Here is a 23873-nt window from a genome sequence, read left to right as displayed (position 1 = left end):
GCACTCGCTGCGGGGCCCGCGGTTCGGGTGGACGGGCCCCGGCAGAAAGGACACCCTGGGGCGTGCCGCAGCATCGGGGAGGACTCTGCCCGGGCTCTGGCCTTTGGCTGGCACATGCTGCGGGCTCCACCACTGCCCTCCGCGGCCTTCTGAGGACGATGCAGAGAGAATGTGCGCGGAAGCTGTCTGACCTCGCGTCCCCATGAAGGGAGCAGCCTTAACGTGGTTCATTCTCCTTCAAACAGCACACTTGCCACGTCGCGAATAAAGAGCAGTCCAGCAATATACCACAGGCTTTCCAAAGAGAGAAATGAACGTGTTACTGGGGTCCGTTTCTGATCAACAGCTTTAACGTGCTTGTGCTAAGTCACTTCCGTCGCGTCTGACTCTGTGTCACCCCATGGACTGTAGCCCACCGGGCTCTTCTTGTCCATGGGATTTTCCAGGCAACAATACTGGAGTGGGTGGCCATTTCCTTCTCCAGGGGATCTTCCCCACCCAGGGACTGAGCCCGAGTCTCCTGCGGCTCCTGCACTGCAGGCGGATTCTTTGCCACTGAGCCACCAGGGACGCCCTTTAGCAGATCTTTCTTACTAACGACAAACATTTGTGTATAACATAAAGGGAAGCACACGTGGTCCCTGAAAGGTCACTTTTCTCCGCATCCAGGGTCCCCGTACCTTGCAGCCCTCACATGCGTGGACACCGTAGTGGTAGCCAGAGGCTTTGTCCCCGCAGATCCTACACTCGATGTTCAGGGCGATGCTGGATGACTCCTCGGCGCTGCCAGGGACCGCGGGGTAGGAGACGGACGAGGGGCTCGAGGCGGGGGACAGGGTGTCTAGGAAAGGAAGGGGCGGGTTATGAGCTTCCGCGCTCTCACCATCCAGCGCCCAGACCAGCTTTCTGAGGATCCATCCCCGCCTAACCACTCCCGCCCTCCATCCAGCACCCAGACCAGCTTTCTGAGGATCCGATCCCCGCCTAACCACTCCCGCCCTCCATCCAGCACCAAGACCAGCTTTCTGAGGATCCGATCCCCGCCTAACCACTCCCGCCCTCAACCCCCCCCACCCCACCGCCCCGGGCTTTGACTGGGGAGGCGTCAGCTGCTGGGTAGGGCTCCCTTCCTGTGTCAGCCCTGGCCCGGCCCTCCCACAGCGACCAGGGCGGGGACATCTGGAAGCTCCCCTAGCCAGGGACTCCCCAACTGAAAAAAAAAAAAAAACCAAAAAACAACTATACCCTTTAACTCATAAAAATCAAAACAAAATGGACCAAATCACGGCCCCATAGAAAAGGCCACTTCCCAAGCAGCCTATACACATGAATGCTCACAGCAGCTTTATTCTTCATTCCAAAAACTGAAGTGTCCCACACAGAACTTGTTGCTTTTTTTTTGCATCCTCCCTTCCAGCCCTTTTGTAATTGTTAACTCAGTAAATTGCACCAGAAGGACAATAAAAATCCATGAGGGCGACCCAAAAGCACAACTCAAGAAAAAAAGAAGTTGGGCTTTCTTAAAATTAAAAACGCCTGCTCTGCAAAAGACACTGTTAAGAAAATGAAAAGACAAGCCACAGACTGGGAGAAGCTATTTGCAAAACACATCCGCAATAATAGAGCTGCATCCCAAATACATGAACGAGTCTTACAGCTCGATAGCAATGAAATTAAAAACTCAATTAAAAACAGAGGATCCGGATAGATATGTGGCTGAAGAAGACACAGAGAGCAAGCAAGAACATGAAAACATGCCCCCCATCAATGGTCGCTGGGCAACTGTGAAGTAAAACAACGAGACATCACGGTGCAGCTATCAGAACTGCTAAAATCCAAAAAGCTGACACCATCGAATGATGGTGAGGAGGTGGAGGAAAAGAAGCTCTCCTTCTAAGGAAGAGAGTGGTGCAGCCGCTTTGAAAGGCCGTTTGGCGCTTTCTTATGAAGCAAAACAGTCTTAAAGAATCACACTGCTAGACACTGGCACATGGTGCTGGAGGAGACTCCTGAGAGCCCCTTGGACTGCAAGGAGATCCAACCAGTCCATCGCAAAGGAAATCAACCCTGAATATTCATTGGAAGGACTGATGCTGAAGCTGAAGCTCCAACACTTTGGCCACCTGATGCGAAGAACTGACTCATTGGAAAAGACCCTGATGCTGAGAAAGACTGAAGGCAAGAGAAGAGGGCGACAGAGGATGAGATGGTTGGATGGCATCACTGACGTGACGGACATGAGTTTGAGTCAACTCCGGGACTTGGTGATGGACAGGGAGGCCTGGTGTCCTGCAGTCCATGGGGTCGCAAAGAGTTGGACCAGACTTGGCGACTGAACGACAATAACAATATTGACAAAAGTGATCTGAAAATGTGTGTCCACACAGAAACCTGCATGTGAATGTTTTCAGCAGCTTTATTCTTTATAGTTGCTTTACGGTGTCATGTTTAGTTGCTGCCGTACAGAACAGTGACTCAGTCACACACGTATATTCTGATCCTTTACAGTTCGTCACAGGACACTGAGCGTGGGTCCCCGTGCTGCACAGCAGGACCGTGTTTTTTTCCACCCCGTATATACCAGTTTGCATCTGCGAATTCCAGCTCCCGATCCTCCCCTCCCCCACTCCTCCCCCTTGGGAACCCCAAGTCTGCGCTCTATCTCTGTGTGTCTCTGTTTGGTAAATATGCTCATTTCTGGTCGAGTTTTAGATTCCACCATAGCTGATGTCATATGCTATTGGTCTCTCTCTTTACGACTTACTTAGTATGAAAATCTCCAGTTGCATCCATGTTGCTCCAAATGGCTGAGAAAAATGAAAAATCACTTCTTTTTTGTAATGGCTGAGTGATATTCCATTGAACCTACATATGCACCACATCTTCTTTATCCACTCCTCTGTCGATGGACGTTTAGGAGGTTTCCACGTCTCGGCTATTGTGGACAGCGCTGTAGCAGCTTTATTCTTAATTGCCAAGAGGCCCCTCAATAGGTAAGGTCAGTTCCGAAAGGCTACATATGCGGTTCTTAATATCTGACATTTGGGGAAAGGCAGAGCTATCGGTGGTAAAAAGATCAGCAGCTGGAGTGGGGTGAGGGAGGCAGGGCTGAATGGGGGAAGCACGGTGGCTTTTTCAAGGTGGTGAAACTATTCATATGAAATTGTAATGGTGAATACACGACCTATTTACTGGTCAAAATCCACAGAGTTTTACAGTTCAGAGTGAACTTTAATGTGTGCAAATAAAAAAAATAATTGAGGAGGTCCAGGGGCTCCAGAATGAAACACAGAATGCAATTATACAACCTAACTATATCACAAATGTGGGAAGCATTTGTAGGAAAGCTGATGAAGATGTTCACCTGCATGACCTTGGAAATGCACGGAGTCTGTGAGTCCAGAGGAAAAGGGAACTGCGCCTGGTCATTGTCCTGAGCCAGTAAGGTTGTCCCCACAGGGCCCTGGGGGAGCAGTTCTGAGGCCCCTGCACTTGCTGTTCTGTCGTTCGGTCCTGTCTGACTCTTTGTGACGCCATGGACTGCAGCACACCAGGCTTCCCTGTCCATCACCAATTCCCGGAGCTTGCTCAAACTGGTGTCTATAGAGTCGGTGATGCCATCCAGCCATCTCATCCTCTGTCGTCCCCTTCTTCTCCTGCCTTCAATCTTCCCCAGCATCAGGGTCTTTTCCAGTGAGTCAGTTCTTCACATCAGGTGGCCAAAGTATTGAAGTTGCAGCTTCAGCATCAGTCCTTTCAAAGAATTGTCAGGCCTGATCTCCTTTAGGATGCACTGGTTGGATCTCCTTGCAGTCCAAGGGGCTCTCAAGAGTCTTCTCCAACACCACAGTTTGAAGGCATCAATTCTTCAGTGCTCAGCCTTTTTTTATTGTCCAGCTCTCACATCCGTGCATGACTGCTGGAAAAAAACCATAACTTTGATGTAGGCAAAGTAATGTCTCTGCTTTTAAATACGCTATCTAGTTTTGTCATAGCTTTTCTTCTAAGGAGCAAGCATGTTTGAATTTCATGGCTGCAGTCACCATCTGCAGTGATTTTGGAGCCCAAGAAAATAAAGTCTGTCACTGTTTCCATTGTTTCCCCATCTATTTGCCATGAAGTGATGGGACCAGATGCTATGGTCTTAGTTCTTTGAATGTTGAGTTTTAAGCCAACTTTTTTACTCTCCTCTTTCACTTTCATCAAGAGGCTCTTTAGTTCCTCTTTGCTTTCTGCCATAAGCATGGTGTCATCTGCATATCTGAGATTATTGATATTTCTCCTGGCAATCTTGATTCCAGCTTGTGCTTCATCCAGCCCAGCATTTCGCATGATATACTCTGTATATAAGTTAAATAAGCAGGGTGACAATATACAGCAGCCTTGACGTACTCCTTTCCCAATCTGGAACCAGTCTGTTGTTCCATGTCTGGTTCTAACTGTTGCTTCTTGATCTGCATGCGGGTTTCTCAGGAGGAAGGTAAGGTGGTCTGGTATTCCCATCTCGAAGAATTTTCCAGAGTTTGTTGTGATCCACACAATCAGAGGCTTTGGCGTAGTCAGTGAAGCAGAAGTAGAAGGCACTACACTGGAAATGAAAAACTAAATGTTCATTTAATGATGGTGGATGGATGGATGGATGGATGGTGGATGGATGGATGGATGGTAGATGGATGGATGGATGGTGGATACTGTTGGAGTATGAGCTCACAGATAAGAATAAGAGGCTAGAGTGGTCCATGAGGTGGTGGATTAGAGGTACAGACATTTGTTTGAACTTATATCACCTTAACATAGAGACAGACAGCTGTATATAGAAATACAGACACGTGTACATATGTGGGTTTGTATGCACACATAAATGTCTGCTCCATCAGCTGAGAGCCTAAAAGGAAAGATGCTCCAGGGGATTTCCTGGTGGTCCAGTGGTTAGGACCCTGGGCTTTTACTGCCAAGGGCTCAGATTCAGTCTTTGGTTAGAAAAACTAAGATCTGGCAAGCCGTGGGGTGTGGCCAAAAAAAAAAGGAAGATAAAGAAAAGATACTCCAAGAGCAACCTCAAATGCTTAGAAGGAACAGTATGGAGTATCTCAGAATTCTCAGGACCCTGGGTAAAACACTCAAAAGGGTTTTGCCTCAGAACTGGGGCAAATTACGTCTAGAATCAGCACTGCTCTGGGCCCATCTAACAAAGCTTAACCACAGGACCTGAAAGGATCAACATTTTCCACGTTAAAACTTAACTGCCTCCCAGAACAGGACTTAAGAATATTTATGTAAATACAAAATATCCATCATCAACAAAATCCACAATGTATGGTATCTAAAAATAAACTGTAAAGAAAAAAAAAACATGCACAGAAGCAGAAGAACATGATCCCTTCCACTCCTATTTACCCAAGAGAACTGGGAGCACCGTTCACACAGAGGTATGTACGTGAACCTTCCCAGCAGCTGCATCTGTAACAGCCAAGACCTGGACACAACCCAACGTTTATCAACAGTGTGGATAAACAGACCATGGTAAACTCAGACAGGGAATTTTAAAAGATGAACTGTTGATACACGCTGTCAGTGCAGATGAATCTAATTTGGCTGAGTGAAAGGGCTTAGAGTAAAAAGGGAACACGCGGTACGATTCCATCTATATAAAATTCTAGCAAATACAAACTGACTGAAGACAGAAAGCAGACCAGCGGTTGCTGTGGGAGAGAGGGAGGTATGGTGAGGGGAGGGACTACACGAGGGCACAAGTAGGCTTCGGGTGCCGGGGCTGCCGTTTGATTGTGCAGATGGCTGCACAAGTCTCCGTGTGTGTGCGCATCTGATTGCACTGTTTGGATATGTGAAGTTTTTATGTCAATAAAGCCAGCTACGGGGGTAGGGCAGGAAATACAGACTGGCAGAGCAAACAGTCTCACCCGTCCAATCTCCTAGGTGTAAATTTGCCCGTGAACACATTTTACAGAGGGCCCTCCCGAATCTGCAATTTACATAACTTAGAAATATCACCAAGGCAGCCGTTAGAGACAAGGATGAAAAATCGAATTTACAAATAAGAAATCATTTTATCTCTCAAATGAATTGGTAACAATAGCAATGAAAAGCCTAACTAGGAGACAAAGATTTTATGGATTATGAGATGATTCTAAATGATCAGAAGGTTTAACTAACCATGATAAGGAGAACTGGAGGGAAGTAAAAATGGATGACCACACACCCACCACCTTAGCGGCCAGTGGCCGAGAGTCAAGGACGTGTGTCTGGTCACTTTCTGTAAGCTTCCCTTTCTTCCTTTCTGCCATGGTGCACGCCCTGTCACAAACACCACCTCAGTGCAGACCCCTGTGTGTGAGGTGAACAACGCCCACCCCAGCAGGCTCGCAGGTCATGCACTCTCAACCATGCTCTCCATGACACGGGTTTATCCGTGAACACGGCTGCCAGCCAACCTCCAGCCTCCCTCTCCCGCCGTCACTGAAGGTCAGTGCACAGTCTCGGAAACCATCTTCCTGGGGTGGGGACATGGGAGAAGACGGTGGGGGAGTGCGCCCTGGACACAAGGGGAGCCGTGGGGGTGGAAGAGCACAGAGACCTGCCACCAGACGCTGCCGGGAGAACCTTCTCGGTTCTCCCGAGGGAGCTGGGATAATCCGCGATCGGAGGGGAAAACCGCACACACACCTCCTGGCCGGTCCAATCCTGACTCCTCCAGTCCCAACCCAACACCCACTCCTGCCAAGAAGGACAGTGAAGTCAAGTCCACCTCCAAAGGAGCCTCCTTTAAATCAAGGGTGCAGTCTACACCACATTATCCCAGGGTGGCTTTGGCGGGGGCATGCTGCAAGGCTTGAAGAATCTTAGTTCTCTAACCAGGGACTGAACCCATGTCCCCTGCACTGGAGGCATTGGAATCCTAGCCACTGGACCTCCAGAGGAGTCTCCGGGGTGGCTTACATGTTGCCCAGAGAGATGGACTGCGCTGCGACTCCCTCTTTCCCAGTGAGGCTACCAGACTAGACCCCACATTTTACTGCTTTGTATCTGCCTCGCCTGATGCTTAATGTAGTTCTTTTTTTTTTTTTTTACCATAACCATCTTAAAATTCTTTTTTTACAGTTTTAATATTTTTTTTACTAAAGCATAGTTGATATGCCACATTGTATTAATTTCTGCTGTTCAGCAGAGAGATTCAGTTGTACACATATACATATATACATTCCTTTTTAAAATATTCCTTTGCATTACGGTTTATCATATGCAAAAGACCCTGATGCTGGGAAGGCGAAAGCAGAAGAGGGTGGCAGAGAATGAGATAGTTAGATCATCAACTCAATGGACGTGGATTTGAGCAAACTCTGGAAGAGAGTGGAGGACAGAGGAGCCAGATGTGGTGCAGTCCATGGGGTCACCAAGAGTCAGACACAACTGAGCAACTGAACAACAGTGAAAAAAGTAATTTAGTTCTCCATGCTGCGCAGTAGGGCTTTGCTGCTCATGCATCCCATACGTGAAGGTTTACAAAAGAGGAGGGAGATGGTTCGTATCCGTTTCCAGACAAGACAGTGATTTTTATTACAATAGGAGTCTCTGCTTTAAAGAAACATAAACTCACACCATTAAAAAACAAAGCAGCTGCCAGCTGAATTTCAAGCATTATGTGACTTATGTCCAGCTTTTATAAAGAGGACACACCGTGAGACGCCTCAAAAGCCCAGTGGCACGGGATGTCACGCTCTCACGGCTGCATATTTCAAGGCAGAAAGACGCAACCTCTCCTCCAGGTGACGCGAACACTGTTCTCTGCGGAAAAAACATTACTGAGTAAAGCTTTCCAGGAAGTAGTACGCTTACCTGTAATAACGGAGCCATCTGATCCTGGACCACTTCCTAAGTACTGGTATTCTGTAAAACTGAAGCTTCCGGAACTGTCCTCCCCAATAGACTGAGAAATCTCTTGAATGGTTCCCATCTCTTGTAGGAAGTCTGCCGAGAGCGGGCTTTCCAGGTCATCAGCCTCCAGTGGGGAGAGGGGACCGATGGGGCTCTCTGTGTCCACCATCTCCATTGGGAGGAGCTGGTCCCACTGCCCAGCTCCGATCTCCTGGGAGGAGAGAGAAGCCGTCAGTGAAAACACTGGAGACTTGGAGGGCCACTGGCTTTCATTGAACGGAAGCATCACTGGCCAGTGGACATGCCTGAACTCATAATCGAAAGAGTAACATTGTCAGCCATTCTCCTTCCGCTTGACTCTTGATAAGCTCAGTAAGAAAAGGAACATATTGTATTCTTCTTATTTTTTATTTTGGTCAAGCGGCTTGCAGGATCTCAGCTCCCTGACCAGGGACTGAACCCAGGTCCTTGGCAGTGGCAGAACCAAATCCTAACCACTGGGCCACCAGGGAACTCCCCTCAAAATGAAAAATCTCTAAACAAGAGCTCGTCTCAGGACCAGAGCTGACCCGGCCGGGACTCCCTCTGCGTTGCCGTGTCCTCTGTGTATCCGAGGAAGACGGAAGTAGCAGCGGACACACGCTTCATCCCCGCTGGCCCGGGGCAGCCCCTCCGGTGGGGACACGTCTGGACTGTCTGACGGGCACGCAAGGATGCAGGAGGGGGATGGGGAGGGCACAGTTCCACACAGCTGGCCAGGGAGGGCCTCACTTAAAAGGGCGCAGACCCCAGCAGGAACACGGCAGACAGCTGTGCAGACATCTTGGGGAGAATGTCCAGCGAGAGTAGTGGCAAGCGCGGAGCCCCCAGGATGGATGCCTGCGGGGCTACTTGCAGGCACAAGCGGGTCGGTGTCCTTGGCTGGGGCCCCGGGGGTTGCAGGGGCAGGAAGCTGGCGGGCAAGCTGGGGACAGAATTATGTGTTCTCTGTGCCCGTGGGGTGCACCGTGCAGGTAGGTGTTCCTAAGGTGACTACGCTGTGACGAGCACATCTGGGGTCACAAAAATCTAAACAGGGCAGTCCCCGGCAGTGCCAGGCTGTTTCAACTCACACACACGGAAGAACGCTCTCTACATGGGCATTTTCAGGCTGCAGCGTGCCCCCCAGATTCCTGTGTGGGAGTCCCGACGCCTGTGCGTGCCTGCCCAGTCATGTCTGACTCTTTGCGACCCAATGGATTGTAGCCCAGCAGGCTCCTCTGTCCATGGGACTCTCCAGGCAAGAATACTGGAGTGGGTAGCCTTGCCCTCCTCCAGGGATCTTCCCAACCCAGGGACTGAACCCGCGTCTCCTGTGTCTCCTGCACTGGTAGGTGGATTCTCTACCACTGAGCCACCTGGGAAGCCCTAGGGCCCTAGAATGGGGTTGCATTTGGACATAATAAAGGGGTGATTACATTAAGATGAGGCCCTAATCCAATCTGGCTGGTGGAAATCTGGACACACAAAGAGACACAGGGGTGTACACATGGTTGAGGGGGGCGGCCCGTGAGGACACAGCGGACGGTGGCCCTGTGACCCAAGCAGAGGGGCCTTGAGAGGAACCAAAGCCGCCCACACTCCGATCTTGGCCTGCGTGCCACCTAGACGGTGAGAAGCAAACACTGTCGGAGGCTGCAACCCGTGATCCGCCCCGAGGGCAGCCGGAGTACGGGTACAAAGTCAAAGCACAGGTCCTCCCTGTGCTGACTGGGTTCACGCTGTTGCCCACACCTCTGAAACCACTTCCTGCGACCTTCAGACCAGGGCCCGGTCTCCTGCACAACATGGGCCCTGGTGACACACCTTCCCCACCTCGCCCTGGCTACCGGCCCCCGTGCCCCCGAGACCAGCGGCACGGGTCATCTCCCCATCTAGAACCCCAGCGTCAGCCCAGCCCCCTGCCTGAACCGACCTCCCCTCCCTGCCTTCCCGAGGCCCCCTCCAAGTTCACCCCCCAGCCCAGCCTGGTCTCTCCTCGCCAACAAGGCCGACGAGGCAACATTCAGCTTCTGAAATGGTCTCAGGGAGGCCCACGCTCATGTTGAGGACAGGACCCGAGGGGTGCGTGCCACCAGTCCTGGCCAGGGCTCAGCGGTGGAGGGGGGGCGCTGTGGTCCCTCCACGACCTCGGAAGGCTGGGCTCTTGGGACCAAGGAAAGAAAGAAAAGAAAGAAAGAAGGAAAGGGAAGTCACTCAGTCGTGTCCAACTCTTTGCGACCCCATGGACTATAGCCTACCAGGGTCCTCTGTCCATGGGATTTCCCAGGCAAGAATACTGGAGCAGGTTGCCATTTCCTTCTCCAGGGGATCTTCCCAATCCAGGGATCAAACCTGGGTCTCCTGTGTTGCGAGCAGACACTTTACCCTCTGAGCCACCATGACCACGGAAGGCTGGGCTTTTGGGACCAAGGGAGAGGACCCTGCCAAAAGCAGACCTGTGGAATGTACTTGTGTCAAAGCATTTCCCATCTCAGCCCGGCTGCAAATCAATAGCAGCTTCAAGTGCAAAGATGAAGGGATGGTTTCCTTCCTTTAGAAACGAAAAATGGGTCCAGTTCACATACTTTTGTGAGAGTCACATCTCATGCCAGGATTCTGACAATAAATGATCATAGTCAATGATAACGCCATAGCGAAAAAGAAAAGGGAATCATTAAACTTCCATATGATTGAGAAGATATTATCATCTTTTAAATCAGACTGTAAATCTGTGATCTGTGCTTTTTTTTTATTGTATTTTATTCTGCATCATAATTGAATTTCTTCAAATGGCAAGTGAGATAAAGGGATTCCTTAAGATATTTTCTGGGAGGTCCCTGGTGGTCCAGTGATTACGACTTCACCCTCCAATACAGGGATGCAGGTTCCATCCCTGGTTGGGGAGCTAGAATCCCACACGTCTTGTGGCAAAAAAAACCAAACATAAAACAGAAGCAATATTACAAATTCAATAAAGATTTTAAAAATGGTCCACATCTAAAATAGATTTTTTTTTTTAAAAAAAAAGGTATTTTCCACCATGAACAAAAGATTCCAAAGTGCAGTCATTAACTTACTACCTCCACCATAAAACTCAACTTCAAAACTATACGAAAGCCAGGCAGGGGCCATGTTATCAACGGGGCCGCGACCACCTCCTCTGTGCCATCATACTCAGTGCTGCAAGGAAAACACAGGTGGAGGCAGGCTTGTATTCCTGCAGACATCCTATCTTTCAACCAGGAGAGCCCAGATCCGGAGGAACTCAACTCTGACTACAAACGATGCTAGTCTCCCTGGCGTTCCAACAGGGAGTTGGAATGCTCTGCCATCTTATCGTTTTACCTTTCGGTTGCTTTCCAAGGGTACCTGAGATTTATGGAGAGAAACATCAGTGTTTCTGTTAATGAAGAGCTAAAGGATGTGAGAGTTGGACTATAAGGAAAGCTGAGTGCCAAAGAATGGATGGTTTTGAACTGTGGTGTTGGAGAAGACTCTTGAGAGTCTCTTGGACTGCAAGGAGATCCAACCAGTCCATCCTAAAAGAGATAAGTCCTGAGTGTTCATTGGAAAGACTGATGCTGAAGCTGAAACTCCAATACTTTGGCCACCTGGTATGAAGAACTGACTCACTGGAAAAGACCTTGATGCTGGGAAAGATTGAAGGCAGGAGGAGAAGGGGATGACAGAGGATGAGATGGTTGAATGGCATCACCGACTCAATGGACATGATTTTGAGCAAGCTCTGGGAATTGGTGATGGACAGGGAAGCCTGGAATGCTGCAGTCCACGGGGTCGCAAAGAGTAGGAAAATGACTGATCAACTGAACTGAACTGAAACGAGATCCCTGGGGAGTGAGACAACACCATGACCTCTGGCCAGAGGACCGGCCGCCACACATCACTGGACACACTGGCCCTGCCTGCTTCCAGCCAGAGCAGATAAGGGACACTGCCCTTTGGACGTTTCCACAGGTGAAGACGAGGCCGCGTGGCACACGCCGTACATCGTGGGCCTGCGGTTCCTGGCAGCCTCTGCACACCCGGCCTCCACACCAGTCACCTCTGCTCTGGGATCAGGAAGATCACGGCAAGTCCCTGCCTCTGGAGCCCACAGAACACAGTCACCGCCTGGTCGGCCAAGACGGGCAGCCAGGTGCCAGTTACCGTGCCCTGGCCCAGGGTCCTAGGTCCTCCAGGGCTTTAGAAGAGAGAAAAAGACACCACCAATGATGTCTCAGCAGCTCCCAGTGTAGCCAAGAGGCAAGACATCAGGAGGTGGTGCAAATGGAAGTCAAACAGGCCTCGGTTTCCAGGCAGGGAGCAGCGAGCGATGGGGTGGTGGGTGTTGAGGACACTAACCGGTAATAAAGCCAAGTTCCAACAGAGACGTGGGGGATGCATACTCCGTCCCCCTTCCTGGATGATCCATTCTGAGACTCACTGGCTTCTAAATGCATTTTTTTTCTCCCCTTTCTCATCCAACTTAAGTGTTAGAACCGTATCCCGTATATGGGAAACTCAAATGTAAACTGCTAAAATTCTACTTTTAGTAGAACACCGATCTGTCAAAATATTGATGGTCCAGTGGTTAAGACTCAGCCTTGCAGGGGGTGTGGGTTTGATCCCTGGTCAGGGAACAATTATATAACCCCACATGCTGAGCGGTGCAGTGAAAAAGAGATTTAAAACAAAATTAAATGAAAAAAAGAGAAATTAACAGAGTGAATCATAACCATGAAACTAAGCCTGAGAGACGAAACACACACACACACCTGGGCACCGTTGTCGTTTGCTGTTGTTCAGCCACTAAGTCACGTCCAGCTGTTTGTGTCACGGTGAAAGCAGTGAGCAGGAGTCCAAGTGGGCAGGAAAAGGCAGGCTTCACACGGGGAGGTGGGCGGGGGGTGCACCTTTATCCTGAGACGGGGACCGTGCCCGCGGCCTGGGAGGCCGACTGGCATGCATCACCGACTGCTCAGGAAAGGCGTGGACAGAGCGCCAGTCTGACTCTACCAGAGAAGCAGCAGAGAGAGGACCTGGAGAACGTTCAGTGACACAACAGTGCTTTGCAGAGACTCAGGAAGTCTCATTATCTGATCGGAGTAACAAAGCGGGGACTCACTTGGCTGTTGTCTCCCGAGGGTGTTGCTGTGTCTCACCCATTTTTGTCCCCTTACGTTACTTTTTAAAGTTTTTGTTTAAAGTATTTATTTATTTAATTAGTTTATTCGGCTGTCCCAGGCCGTAGTGGTGGCATACGGGACCTAGTTCCCTGACCAGGAATCGAACCCAGGCCCCCTGCACTGGGAACGTGGAGGCTTAGCCACTGGACCGCCAGGGAAGTACCCCCGCGCACACACATTATTAACAGAGTTTCTTGGACCTAGGAGGCCTTTTGCAAATGTTCTCTGAAATAAAGTACTAAATAAAAGTTCACCATCTAAACATATTTCTATGCTGTGACATCACATACTCAAGAAAAAGAACAAGTGGAATTAGGCTGGAGTTCTCTTGCTCAGAACTTATGTTTGACTCAAAAGGGTCCAGATAAATAGCTGAGCAAACATCAGTCTTTTACTTTGCTTCTCTTTACCCCGCTCTGTTCAGTTCTTACCGTACCGTAAAGCCCTGCTAGATGGTCCCTTCTCAGGCCTGACAATGCTGCCTCTGAGCAATCTGCTGACAGCTGTCTTCACTCGGGTAAGTCTGACTACACTTCACTGAGTGATTAAAAGTAAAAGAGGGGATTTTTGTCAAAAGAGTGCCATTTGTGGGCAGACAAGCAGCTTTCAGACAAGGAGTTTTTCCACTTTTCATCGACTCTGATTTACTACCTTGTCACATTCTTTATACTGTGCTGTACACCTTATGGAGATTACACAACTACCGAGATGACTTTTGGCTTAACTTGCTGGGTTAGGACTGGAAACAACATTTCAAAATAAACAAAATAATGCAAAAAGCCCTCTGCAACTTTACCTTGCACCTGAAGTTCACTGAAATAGATTAATCATTAGGGCCTGCATAATGATTAACAAAGTATAGAAAAGGCCTAGGAAACACGTCTGAAACAGAAGAGAAAGTTCCAGAGTACAATAAAAAGAAAACAAAGGACTGTGCATTTTAACGAATTAAATCAAACATGCTAGGAGCACTCTGCACAATAGGTTTGACTAGAGCTTTCTAGATCTTTTCCAACAACGCTTAAGACGTGAAATTTTGTAATCAAGAGTCTGGCAGGCAGAAATGGGAGACAAGAGGATGTTGTGAGCCTCTACACCTGTCTTTAAAGGTGCAAAGAGAACATTCCCGATCATTTCCAAGAAATCTCCCTCCAGTTTTACAGAAAGGTCACACTCTATCATGTAGCTGTTCCAGCACTTCAAACCCACTCCTTCCCATGTTCCTGAAAATGGAGTTATCGTTCCGAAATATAATCTTACTTTTGTGGATGGTGATACCAAAATAATCACAGGCAAGTGGCCACTTTGGACGCGCATTGGTGCCAGCTGCGACGGAAGGTGCGTGAGCTGAGAACCGAAGCCAGTGGATGCAGCCACTGTGGAAAACAGTATGGAGTCCCTCAAAAAACAAAAATGGAGTTGCCTGTGATCCAGCAATCCCACTCCTGGAGGGATATCCAGACAAAACTACAACGCAAAAAGATACGTGCATCCCTATGTTCTCAGCAGCACTATTTACAACAGCAGAGACGTGGAGACAACCTACCCGTCCGTGGACAGACGAATGGATAAAGGGGCCGTGGCAAAGACGGATACATGACTACTACTCAGCCATAAAAAGAACAAAACAAAGCCAACAGCAGCAACGTGGACGGACTTAGAGATTACCATACCAGAGTGGAGTAGGTCAGAGAGAGACAAATGCCATATGACGTTGCGTATACGTGGAGTCTAAAATACGACACAGCGGGACCTACTTGGGAAACAGAGGCAGACTCACAAAGAGAGAGAACAGATTGCTGGCTGCCAAGGAGGATGGGGGTTGGAGAGGGATGGTCTGGGAGTTTGAGGTTAGCAGATGAAAACTATTACACAGAGTGGAGGGACGACAAGGTCTTACTGCAGAGTACAGGGAGCTACATTCAACCCCCTGCGACGACCCGTAATGGAGAAGAACATGAAAAACTGTATATGGCTTATATACATATAAGGCTACTATGTAGCTCACTCAGTAAAGAGTCTGACTGCAGTGCAGGAGAGCCGGGTTTGATTCCTAGGTTGGGAAGATCCCCTGGAGAAGGGAATGGCAACCCACTCCAGTATTCCTGCCTGGGAAACCCCATGGACAGAGGAGCCTGGCGGGCTACAGTCCATGGGGTCACAGAGTCAGACACGACTGAGCAGCCCCACCACCACCATATGTGTGTGTATATACATATAACTGAATCGCTGTGCAGCGTGAATGAACACAACATTGTAAATCAAGTTGACTTCAATTAAGAAATAAACGTAAGAAGTTGTGAGCGAAGGTCCACGGAAATTAAACGCATATTTATGACACAAACACTTTGACCCAAAGAAGACAGAACCAGGAGCAGCGGGGCGGACACTGAGCTTCTGCCACTCAGACGACAGACCAACAGGGGAGGATCAGGGGCCCTGATGGTCGCAGACCTGAGCAGTGACACCCCAGGCAGGGAGGGCCTGGTGGCTGTTGGAGGAACATCCCACGGACGACAGGACGCGAGTCAAGCTGGGGCTCACCGCTGGGATGGGAGCCGTGTTTTGTGAGCTTGGTGGGCTGTGTGCGTTCCCCTGAGCTGGTGACCATGCTTCTCCTGGAGACCTCTTAGGGGGGACCCACAGCTCCAGGGCAGGGGTGTGGGAGCTGAGACGGGGCGGGGAGGGGTGCAGGGGCACACCTGGAACCAGGCCCTCCGGAGCAGTTACTGCAGCGCTTTCGCTATGGGTCCACACTGGGGCAGGGGAGGCAGCCCTGGTCCACTGACAAAGGGGACCAGAGGCTCAAGAGGGACCCGCCTTATGCAGCCCAGACGTGAAGAGAGAGAAATAAACGAGAGACGGCAGAGTCAGTGTGATGAGGGCCATCTGGGGACACCCTGAGGGTCGGGGGCCTCCACCAGGGAGGGGATGTCCATGCTGAATGCTAAGAGGTGGCCATAAAGAAATGCAGCAGAAGAAAAAGGGTGAGGAGGCGTTTCTAAGAAAAGGGCACAGCCCGTGTGCAGAGACGACTTGAAACATCACTGAGTAGCTGAGAAGGCCAGGATCACCCACACTGAGGGGGCTGGACCCATGACCCGTGGCTGCACAGCAAACACCCCCCCGCTCAGCGGCTGGAACTCCATCCACTGTGCTTGCTCACAGTTCTGTGGGTCAGCAACTCGGGCTGGGCTGGCTAAATCTTCCTTGGTCAGCGGGTCATGGTGGCTGGGGGGGTCAGTGGGGATGGACACTGGGTCCAGGCTGGGCCCTTCTCACCACGTGGCCTCTATCCTAGCAGGCCAGCCCGGGGCTCCTGCAAGTGCCTTCGTCTTCCAAGAGGGAGTGTGGGAGCTTGGCGACCTCACTCATAAATACTGCATCACTTTGGCCAATTTCTGCGGGTCAAAGCGAGTCGGAGGTGAGCCGAGATCCAAGCGGTGGGGAAATGAGCCCAGCCTCTGAGAGGGAGCCCCAGAGAACCTGGGACCCTCTTTGGGGCAGCATGGGTCGGGGGTGGGGGCTTGCACAGGGGAAGAGGCTGCAGTGCAGTTGAGGTGTGTCACCGCTCACGGCTCAGGACTCAGCCTGTGGCCTCCACCTTGCAAGCAGGAAGCAGCCACGGAGGGATGCCTGCGGACGGTGACGTGGGAGGAGCTGCACTGGGCTTGTTCTGGCAGCAGGTGGGATCCAGAGTTAAATGAAAGCAGGCAGGGTGAGAAGCAGCAGGACTCCTCCAGAGTGAGTGGTAACCCCAGGGCTGATCTGGGGAGGTGGGAGGGAAGAGAACAAAGACCTAACATGGCCAGCAGGCAGGGATGGAGCAGGGAACTCGGATGGAGCCTGGGCTACACCTCCTCCCCAGCTCAGGTAACTGGGAGACAAGGTGACGCCATGAAACCAGGAGCATGAAGAGAAGAGCCGGTTCCCAGAGCGGAGAGTCATGGAGAGGGAGGGTGGCGAATTCAGGGGCAGGCTGTGGTGGTGTCTGCGGGACATGCAGGCTCAGCCTCTGTCAATGCCTCCTCTTCCGGAAAGTTCTGAGGATGTTACCAGCGTTTGCCTCCTACAGCTCTTAGCAGCAGCAGCATCGGCGGGCAGATGAAGCCCCATCCTGCTCTGGGTGACCTTGGATACCTGAAACGCAGTCTCAACAGCTGCGACGGGGTTACTAACATCCACACACTGGTTGGCCTGAGCGTGTGTGGATCGACTGTCCCTCCTCCTTCCTCAGGTCCCCCCGCCCTACCCCCACCTTTATCCCTTAATCACGCCCTTCCTCCTGCCTGGCTGGACCTTAAAGAAGGCTGAGAGCCGAAGAACTGATGCTTTTGAACTGTGGAGCTGGAGAAGGCTCTTGAGAGAGTCCCTTGGATGGCAAGGAGAGCAAACCAGTCCATCCTAAAGGAAGTCAACCCTGAATATTCACTGGAGGGACTGGTGCTAAAGCTGAAACTCCAATACTTTGGCTGCCTGATGCGAAGAGCTGACTCACTGGAAAAGACCCTGAGGCTGGGAAAGATTGAAGGCAGGAGGAGAAGGGGACGATAGAGGATGAGATGGCTGGATGGCATCACCTACTCGATGGACACGACTTTGAGCAAGCTCCGGGAGTTGGTGAAGGACAGGGAAGCCCGGTGTGCTGCAGTCCATGGGTTTTCAAAGAGACAGAAACGACTGAATGACTGAAGTACAACAAAGACAAGAGCAAGCTGATGGAAACATAAGCTCAAAATGCCCCTGGGTGGGCTGAGCTGAACACCAGGAGGAAGGGGGAACGAGGCAGCATCTGTACTAGATTCTGCAAGTACCAAGAAGGATGTCGGAGACCGGTGAGGCCTTCACGCTGCTGAAACAGAGTGAGACAGAAGGAAGCAGACTACTCGAGGCCGACTGAGGGCGTCAGCCCCGAATGTATTTCCACCGCCTGCCCTGCAGTGCTGAGAGCCTAGACAAAGGTTTTACGGGAAAGAGAAAAGTCCCTTTATCTTTAACTTCTCCGGGCCAACTCACTGAAATCTAAGTTTGTTCTAAACCAAGAGAAATCAAGTAGAAAGACGATTACTTTTGGTAGTTGTATATCCTGGAGGCTAATTTTGGCTTTTTGATTTCAGAAACTTGATAACAGATGTGTCCATTATTTTCTTTTTTAAAAAACCATTTAAAAAAAAATCAAAGTGTAGTTAATTCACAGTGTGCGTTAGTTCCAGGTGTACAGCAAGGTGGCTCAGTTACACACATGTGCACATATGTATGTTCTTTTTCAGATCCTTCCTCTTACAGGTTATCACAGGACAGTGCGTGTAGCTCCCACGCTGCACAGCAGGTCACCGATGCTTGTGTGTCTCACACACAGCAGCACGTGTCTGTTGTGCATGCATGCTCAGTCGCTCCAATCATGTCTGACTCTTTCTGACCCCATGAACCGTAGCCCACCAGGCTCCTCTGTCCATGGGAATCTCCAGGCAAGAATACTGGAGTGGGTTGCCATTTTCTCCTCCAGGGGACCTTCCAGCCCAGGGATCAAACCCACGTCTGTTGGTGTCTCCTGCACTGCAGGGGAATTCTTTACCTACTAAGCCACCTGGGAAGCCCGCATATCTGTTAATCCCTGCTGATTTATCCCTCCCCAGGACCATCCCCTCGGGAAACCATAAATTTGTTTTCTAGGTCTGTGAGTCTGTTTCTGATTCATTAATAAATTCACTGATATCGCTTTTTTAGATTCCACAGGTAAGTTACACCATACAATCCAAGTCTTTGTCTGACTCGCTTCACTTAACGTGATCATCTCTAGGTCCAACCTGTTGCTGCAAGTGGTCCAAACCACTCTCCTTTAGCTCCTGTTTCGGTTCTGGATGCGGTCAGAGGCATCGCATTCAACATTGGGCCACAGCGGGCAAGGTCTGAGCATCCTCCCATTTTTCCGGTCTGACATGGAGCCACAGAGAGTCAGACACGGGGACTCAGAGTAAAGTGGGCCTCCTCTAGTGACAACGTTCGGAGAGACAGGAGGGACCAGAAGTTTCTGGGGAGACAAGCTCCCTCCAGCAATGCTCTGAATGCCCAGAGCCAGCTCGGCCTGCAGAACCATCTGGGAATTCAGCATCAGCCCTTCCGTAAACGCACTCAGAGGAGCAACTTCAAGGACAAGGTCCCACTTTCTGGGAGGTGAGAACCACTTTTTGGACGCTTTCATAAACCACGCTAAGCTACGAAACCAATCGGTGCGTCCAGCGTTCAGAGGGGCTGCCTCTGTCTCTCTTACCCCACTGAACAATGATGCGTGCTCACGTCAGTGTCTCTTGCTCTGCAGCGAATGAGACGACAGCAAGAGAAAAGCCAAATCTGGGATAGTAATACAATGGTGTCACTAGGTTCATCCTCCTCCATAAGGATGAAGAGATTGGGGAAAAATCCTCCTCGTCTCTCCAGCAGTTCTATATGGACAACTGATACACAATATTACAATTTTATTTCTACCGTCACCAAGGGATGGCTTCTCTTCAGCTTCATGGGTCTGTGAGCGGCTGTGATAGGCATAGTGGGGAGACCACCGACTAAGAAAACACTCTCATTCTTGAGCTCCAAGTAATTGGGGGGGGACGGTGGAAGGTAAAACATGCTCACCAGTAAGCACCCAGGAAAACAGATGCAAGCTGGCACTGAGTATTGGAGATGGAGAGTTTCAGGGGGAAACCCGATTACCACACTCAAAAAGTCAACAGGAGCTTAGCTTTGCAGAAGTTCAAACATTTTTTAATTTCCTTATTGTTTTTATTTTTGTGATTTTTTTTTTTTACGGTGCCATTCAGCCTGTGGAATCTTAGCTCCCTCACCAGGGACCAAACGTGTCCCCCAGCAGTGGAAGACCACCAGGGAAGTCCCAAAACTACTTTTTAAAAAATTTATTTGCTTTTAATTGGAGGATAATTGCTTTACAATATTGTATTGGTGTCTGCCATACATCAACACGAGTCAGCCATAGGTATGCATATGTCCCCTCCCTCCTGAATCTCCCACCCTCTAGGTTGTCACAGAGCAGGTTTGAGCTGCCTGCATCATAGAGCAGATTCCCGCCGGCTACGCGTTTTCCGTATGCTACGCGTTTTCCGTATGCTACGCGTTTTCCGTATGCTACGCGTTTTCCGTACGATACGCGTTTTCCGTATGGTAGTGCACACGTTCCCATGCTACCCGCCCAGTCCGTCTCACCCGCTCCCTCCCCACTGGGTCCACAGGTCTGTTCTTCGTGTCTGCCTTGCCACTGCCGCCCTGTAAATAGGTTCATCAGTACCATCTTCCTAGATTCCATACACATGCCTTCATATACAATATTTGCAGGACTTCTTTTTTTAAACTCAAACTTTAATCTTAGCCCAGAGATTAGGAAATGTGCCTTCTGGAGTCACCAGAACTGCCACAGCTGCACAGGAGTTGTGTAACTCTGGAGCTGACTTACAAAGTCCCTAAGGGTAGGGGGATAAAGGCCGTCATCTCCCAGAAAGCAAAGCGAAAAGGCAGATGGAAATGGGAGAAGACAGAGGAGAAAGTGAGAGGAGCAGTCCAGGGGTGAGGCTTAACCAAGCAAAGATGTCCCAGAGGGAGGGAGGCGGGAAGCTGGGGCGAAGGAAAAGATCCTCGAGAACTGCTCTCAGAACTGAAGGCTGTGCGTTGCCAGGTCCCCAGTACAGGGGGTGAATGCAGACCCACATCACAGCAGAGCACGGGGAAATTCTGGAGCACACTGGGACCAAGAGAGGCCACCAGACCCTCCCAGCTTTCAGAGGGGGCACACGTGCCCCATGAAAAGCGTCAAATACAGTACATCCCCTACTTAGGAGTGAGCTCCACCCCACAGCACATCTCTAAGTCCAACAAAGTTAGCCGAGGTACCCAACTCACACAACGGGCTGTATACTTGCTGCTTTAGTCTCGAAGTTGTGTCCAACTCTTTGTGACCCCATGGATTATAGCCAGCTAAGCTCCTGTCCATAGGATTTCCCAGGGAAAAATACTGGAGTGGGTTGCCATTTCCTTCTCCAGGGGATCTTCCCAAACCAGGGATTGAACCCAGGTCTCTTGCATCTCCTGCACTGGCAGGCAGGCTCTTTGCCACTGAGCCACCAGGGAGCCCGGGCTCTGTAGCACTGCACTGCAATAGGTCTATAACACTTTCACACAGATAATACCTAAAAACAAACAGATACAAAAAACAAGGAAAACCCTTTTAACCTTACAGTACAGTACCTTGAAAAGTGTAGTAGTGACTGCAGAATGAAACTAAAAGACGCTCGCTCCTTGGAAGGAAAGCTATGCCAAACCTAGACAGCATGTTAAAAAGCAGAGACATCACTTTGCAAACAAAGGTCTGTCTAGTCAAAGCTATGGTTTTTCCAGTAGTCATGTATGGATGTGAGAGTTGGACCATAAGGAAGGCTGAGCACCGAAGAATTGATGCTTTTGAACTGTGGAGCTGGAGAAGACTCTTGGGAGTCCCTTGGACTGCAAAGAGATCCAACCAGTCCATCCTAAAGGAGATCAGTCCTGAATATTCATTGGAAGAACTGACACTGAAGCTGAAGCTCCAATACTTTGGCCACCTGATGTGAAGAACTGACTTATTGGAAAAGACCCTAATTCTGGGAAAGACTGAGGGCGGGAGGAGAAGGGGACGACAGAGGATGAGATAGTTGGATGGCATCACCGACCCAGTGGGTATGAGTCTGAGCGAGCTTTGGGGGATAGTGAAGGACAGGGAAGCCTGACTTGCTGCAGTCCATGGGGTTGCAAAGAGGCGGACACGCCTGAGCGACTGAACAACAAGAAGAGTACTGCAGCTGGCACACAGGGGCTCGCAGCAGTGCCAGCTGCATCACCGCTGCTTTCACATTGGTTCCTGGACATCCTCGGCCGGAAACAGAGATGCCGTGCACTGGGCTCACAAGCACAGCCACTTGCAGAGCATGCACACAGCAACGTGCGCCAGGTACCTGAGCCAGCGGACACAGCTGGACACGTAAACGCAGGTTCAAATCTTTGAAAGTTTGCAACGTGAGGGCTCATATGTAGGCGCCTTGACTTCCTGCTTCAGAACGCTTTTGCATTTCTCAACAGCGGCACTGGAAGCAGAAGACGACAGGACGGCACGCTTACAGCGGGGAAAGGAGGGGACTCCCACTCACAACTCAGCATCCAGGTGAGCAGGCCAACGGGTGGGGAAGCAGGAACGTGCTGGTATATTCTTTCAGCGCGGTAACTGTGCCTCTCTCTGAGACTCGAGTCTCTCCCTCCCCTGATAACCTAGTACTTATCTCGTCTCACAGGCAACGACAGGGGAATGTGTTTTTTAAATGGAGTTATGAAATGCAACTCAAGGATCTCTTCTAGCCATCTAACCTGCAGTGAAATATTGAAAGTTGCTCGTGTCTCATCTGCTGTGGTTCTATAGGCTCCTATGCGTCAACTTGACATCATCATTGGCCACCATGCAGACACAGCACTGCTCTAAATTAGAGATTTTGTTGCCATGGATGATGGAGGCTAATGCTCCTTGAATCTTCATAACGTGCCAAGCATGCGTTAACTCGTTCCATCCTTGCAACAGCCCCATGAAGAAGGTCCTGTGAATATGCTTACTTTAGAGGTAAGGTAACTGCAGTACAGAGAGGTTACAGTACTGGGCCCAGGGTCTCAGCACAAGTGGAGGTGGGGTTTGAACCTTGCCGGCCAGCCTCCAGTTTCCGCTCCTGACCCACCATACTGTTATCCTTGATAAAACCAATGGTGTAACATCTCCCAGGGCTCATGTTTCACAGCCTTCTGGTCAACCACTGTGATTTCTGAGGTTTATCGTCTAGTTTCTGAATTACCCTCAAGCTGTTTTTCTTTCCCAGTTTAATCTATGTTAACAGCAGATACTCTGCTGCAGGAATGTTATTCTTAACTAGACTGTCTAGTAAAGTTTAGAGCTGAGAAAAAAACCCAGCATCATTTCAATTTGTTTATTCAGTGGAGATTGGAGATTTAAAGTCATGGCAAAATTAAATATAGATAATTAGCGGAATGCCCAGCTCTCATGCTGCTGTTTGCGTATTCAGTGGAGAACTGTCTACTCAACTTTGCCAGTGGAGTCATTTGTGAGAGTGTCTTTACACTGGGCCATGTGAGTCTTAGCTGATGACTTTAGGGCCACGCCTACAGTTTTAATACCAATTATGAGTGAATCATTTTTTTGTTTTTAAAAACCGGTCTTACTGATGTATAACTGGCATACAATAAACTGTACGTATTAATTTTTTTCAATTTGTATTATATATATATTTTTAAAGTAATTATTTTTCTGTGTCGAGTCTTAGTTGCTGCCTGCAGGCTCTAAGGTGCTCGTTAGTCGAAGCACACAGGCTTAGTTACCCTGCAGCACGTGGGACCTTAAATTCCTGACCAGGGAATCGAATCTGTGTCCTCTGCATTAGAAGGTGGATGCTTAACCACTAGACCAGCAGGAAAGTCCCTGTATGTGTATCAAGTATACAGTTTGAGAAGTTTTGATATATGCACACACCTGTGAAACCACCATCGCTATCAGGATGGTAAAAACATCCGTTGCCCCCAGAGTTTCTTCCTGCCCATCTGTAACCTCTCTCTCTCTCACCCGTCTGGACCCCCACCCTACTGATCTGCTTTCTGTCACTACAAATTATCTGCATTTTCTCGAGCTCTATGTAAATGGAATCATTCGGTGTATACTCTTGTCTGTTTCCTTTGACT

At 49.8% G+C, this 23873-nt stretch overlaps 1 protein-coding gene across 5 annotated transcripts in view; it reads right to left on the bottom strand.

Moving 5' to 3' along the window:
* Positions 1 to 23873, bottom strand: part of PPARA (peroxisome proliferator activated receptor alpha) — a 73415-nt gene that overhangs the window by 20765 nt on the left and 28777 nt on the right. For 2 of the 5 annotated variants that reach the window (XM_019961972.2, XM_019961970.2), the window contains exons 3-4: positions 7855 to 8104; positions 681 to 841 (exon numbers count right to left, since the gene is read on the bottom strand). In XM_019961972.2, coding sequence (XP_019817531.1) covers positions 681 to 841; positions 7855 to 8068 — 375 coding nt within the window. In that variant the 5' untranslated portion in view covers positions 8069 to 8104. Of the gene's footprint in view, positions 1 to 680; positions 842 to 2764; positions 4589 to 7854; positions 8105 to 12689; positions 14516 to 22096; positions 22226 to 23873 lie in introns of those variants that run through there. The other 3 variants (XM_070790577.1, XM_070790578.1, XM_070790579.1) reach the window with 3 other exon arrangements.

Source organism: Bos indicus, chromosome 5 (genome assembly GCF_029378745.1).
Source record: "Bos indicus isolate NIAB-ARS_2022 breed Sahiwal x Tharparkar chromosome 5, NIAB-ARS_B.indTharparkar_mat_pri_1.0, whole genome shotgun sequence".
Taxonomy (NCBI): Eukaryota; Metazoa; Chordata; class Mammalia; order Artiodactyla; family Bovidae; genus Bos; species Bos indicus.
Note: the sequence above shows the minus strand (reverse complement) of the source record. Positions and strands in the feature narration are given on the sequence as shown.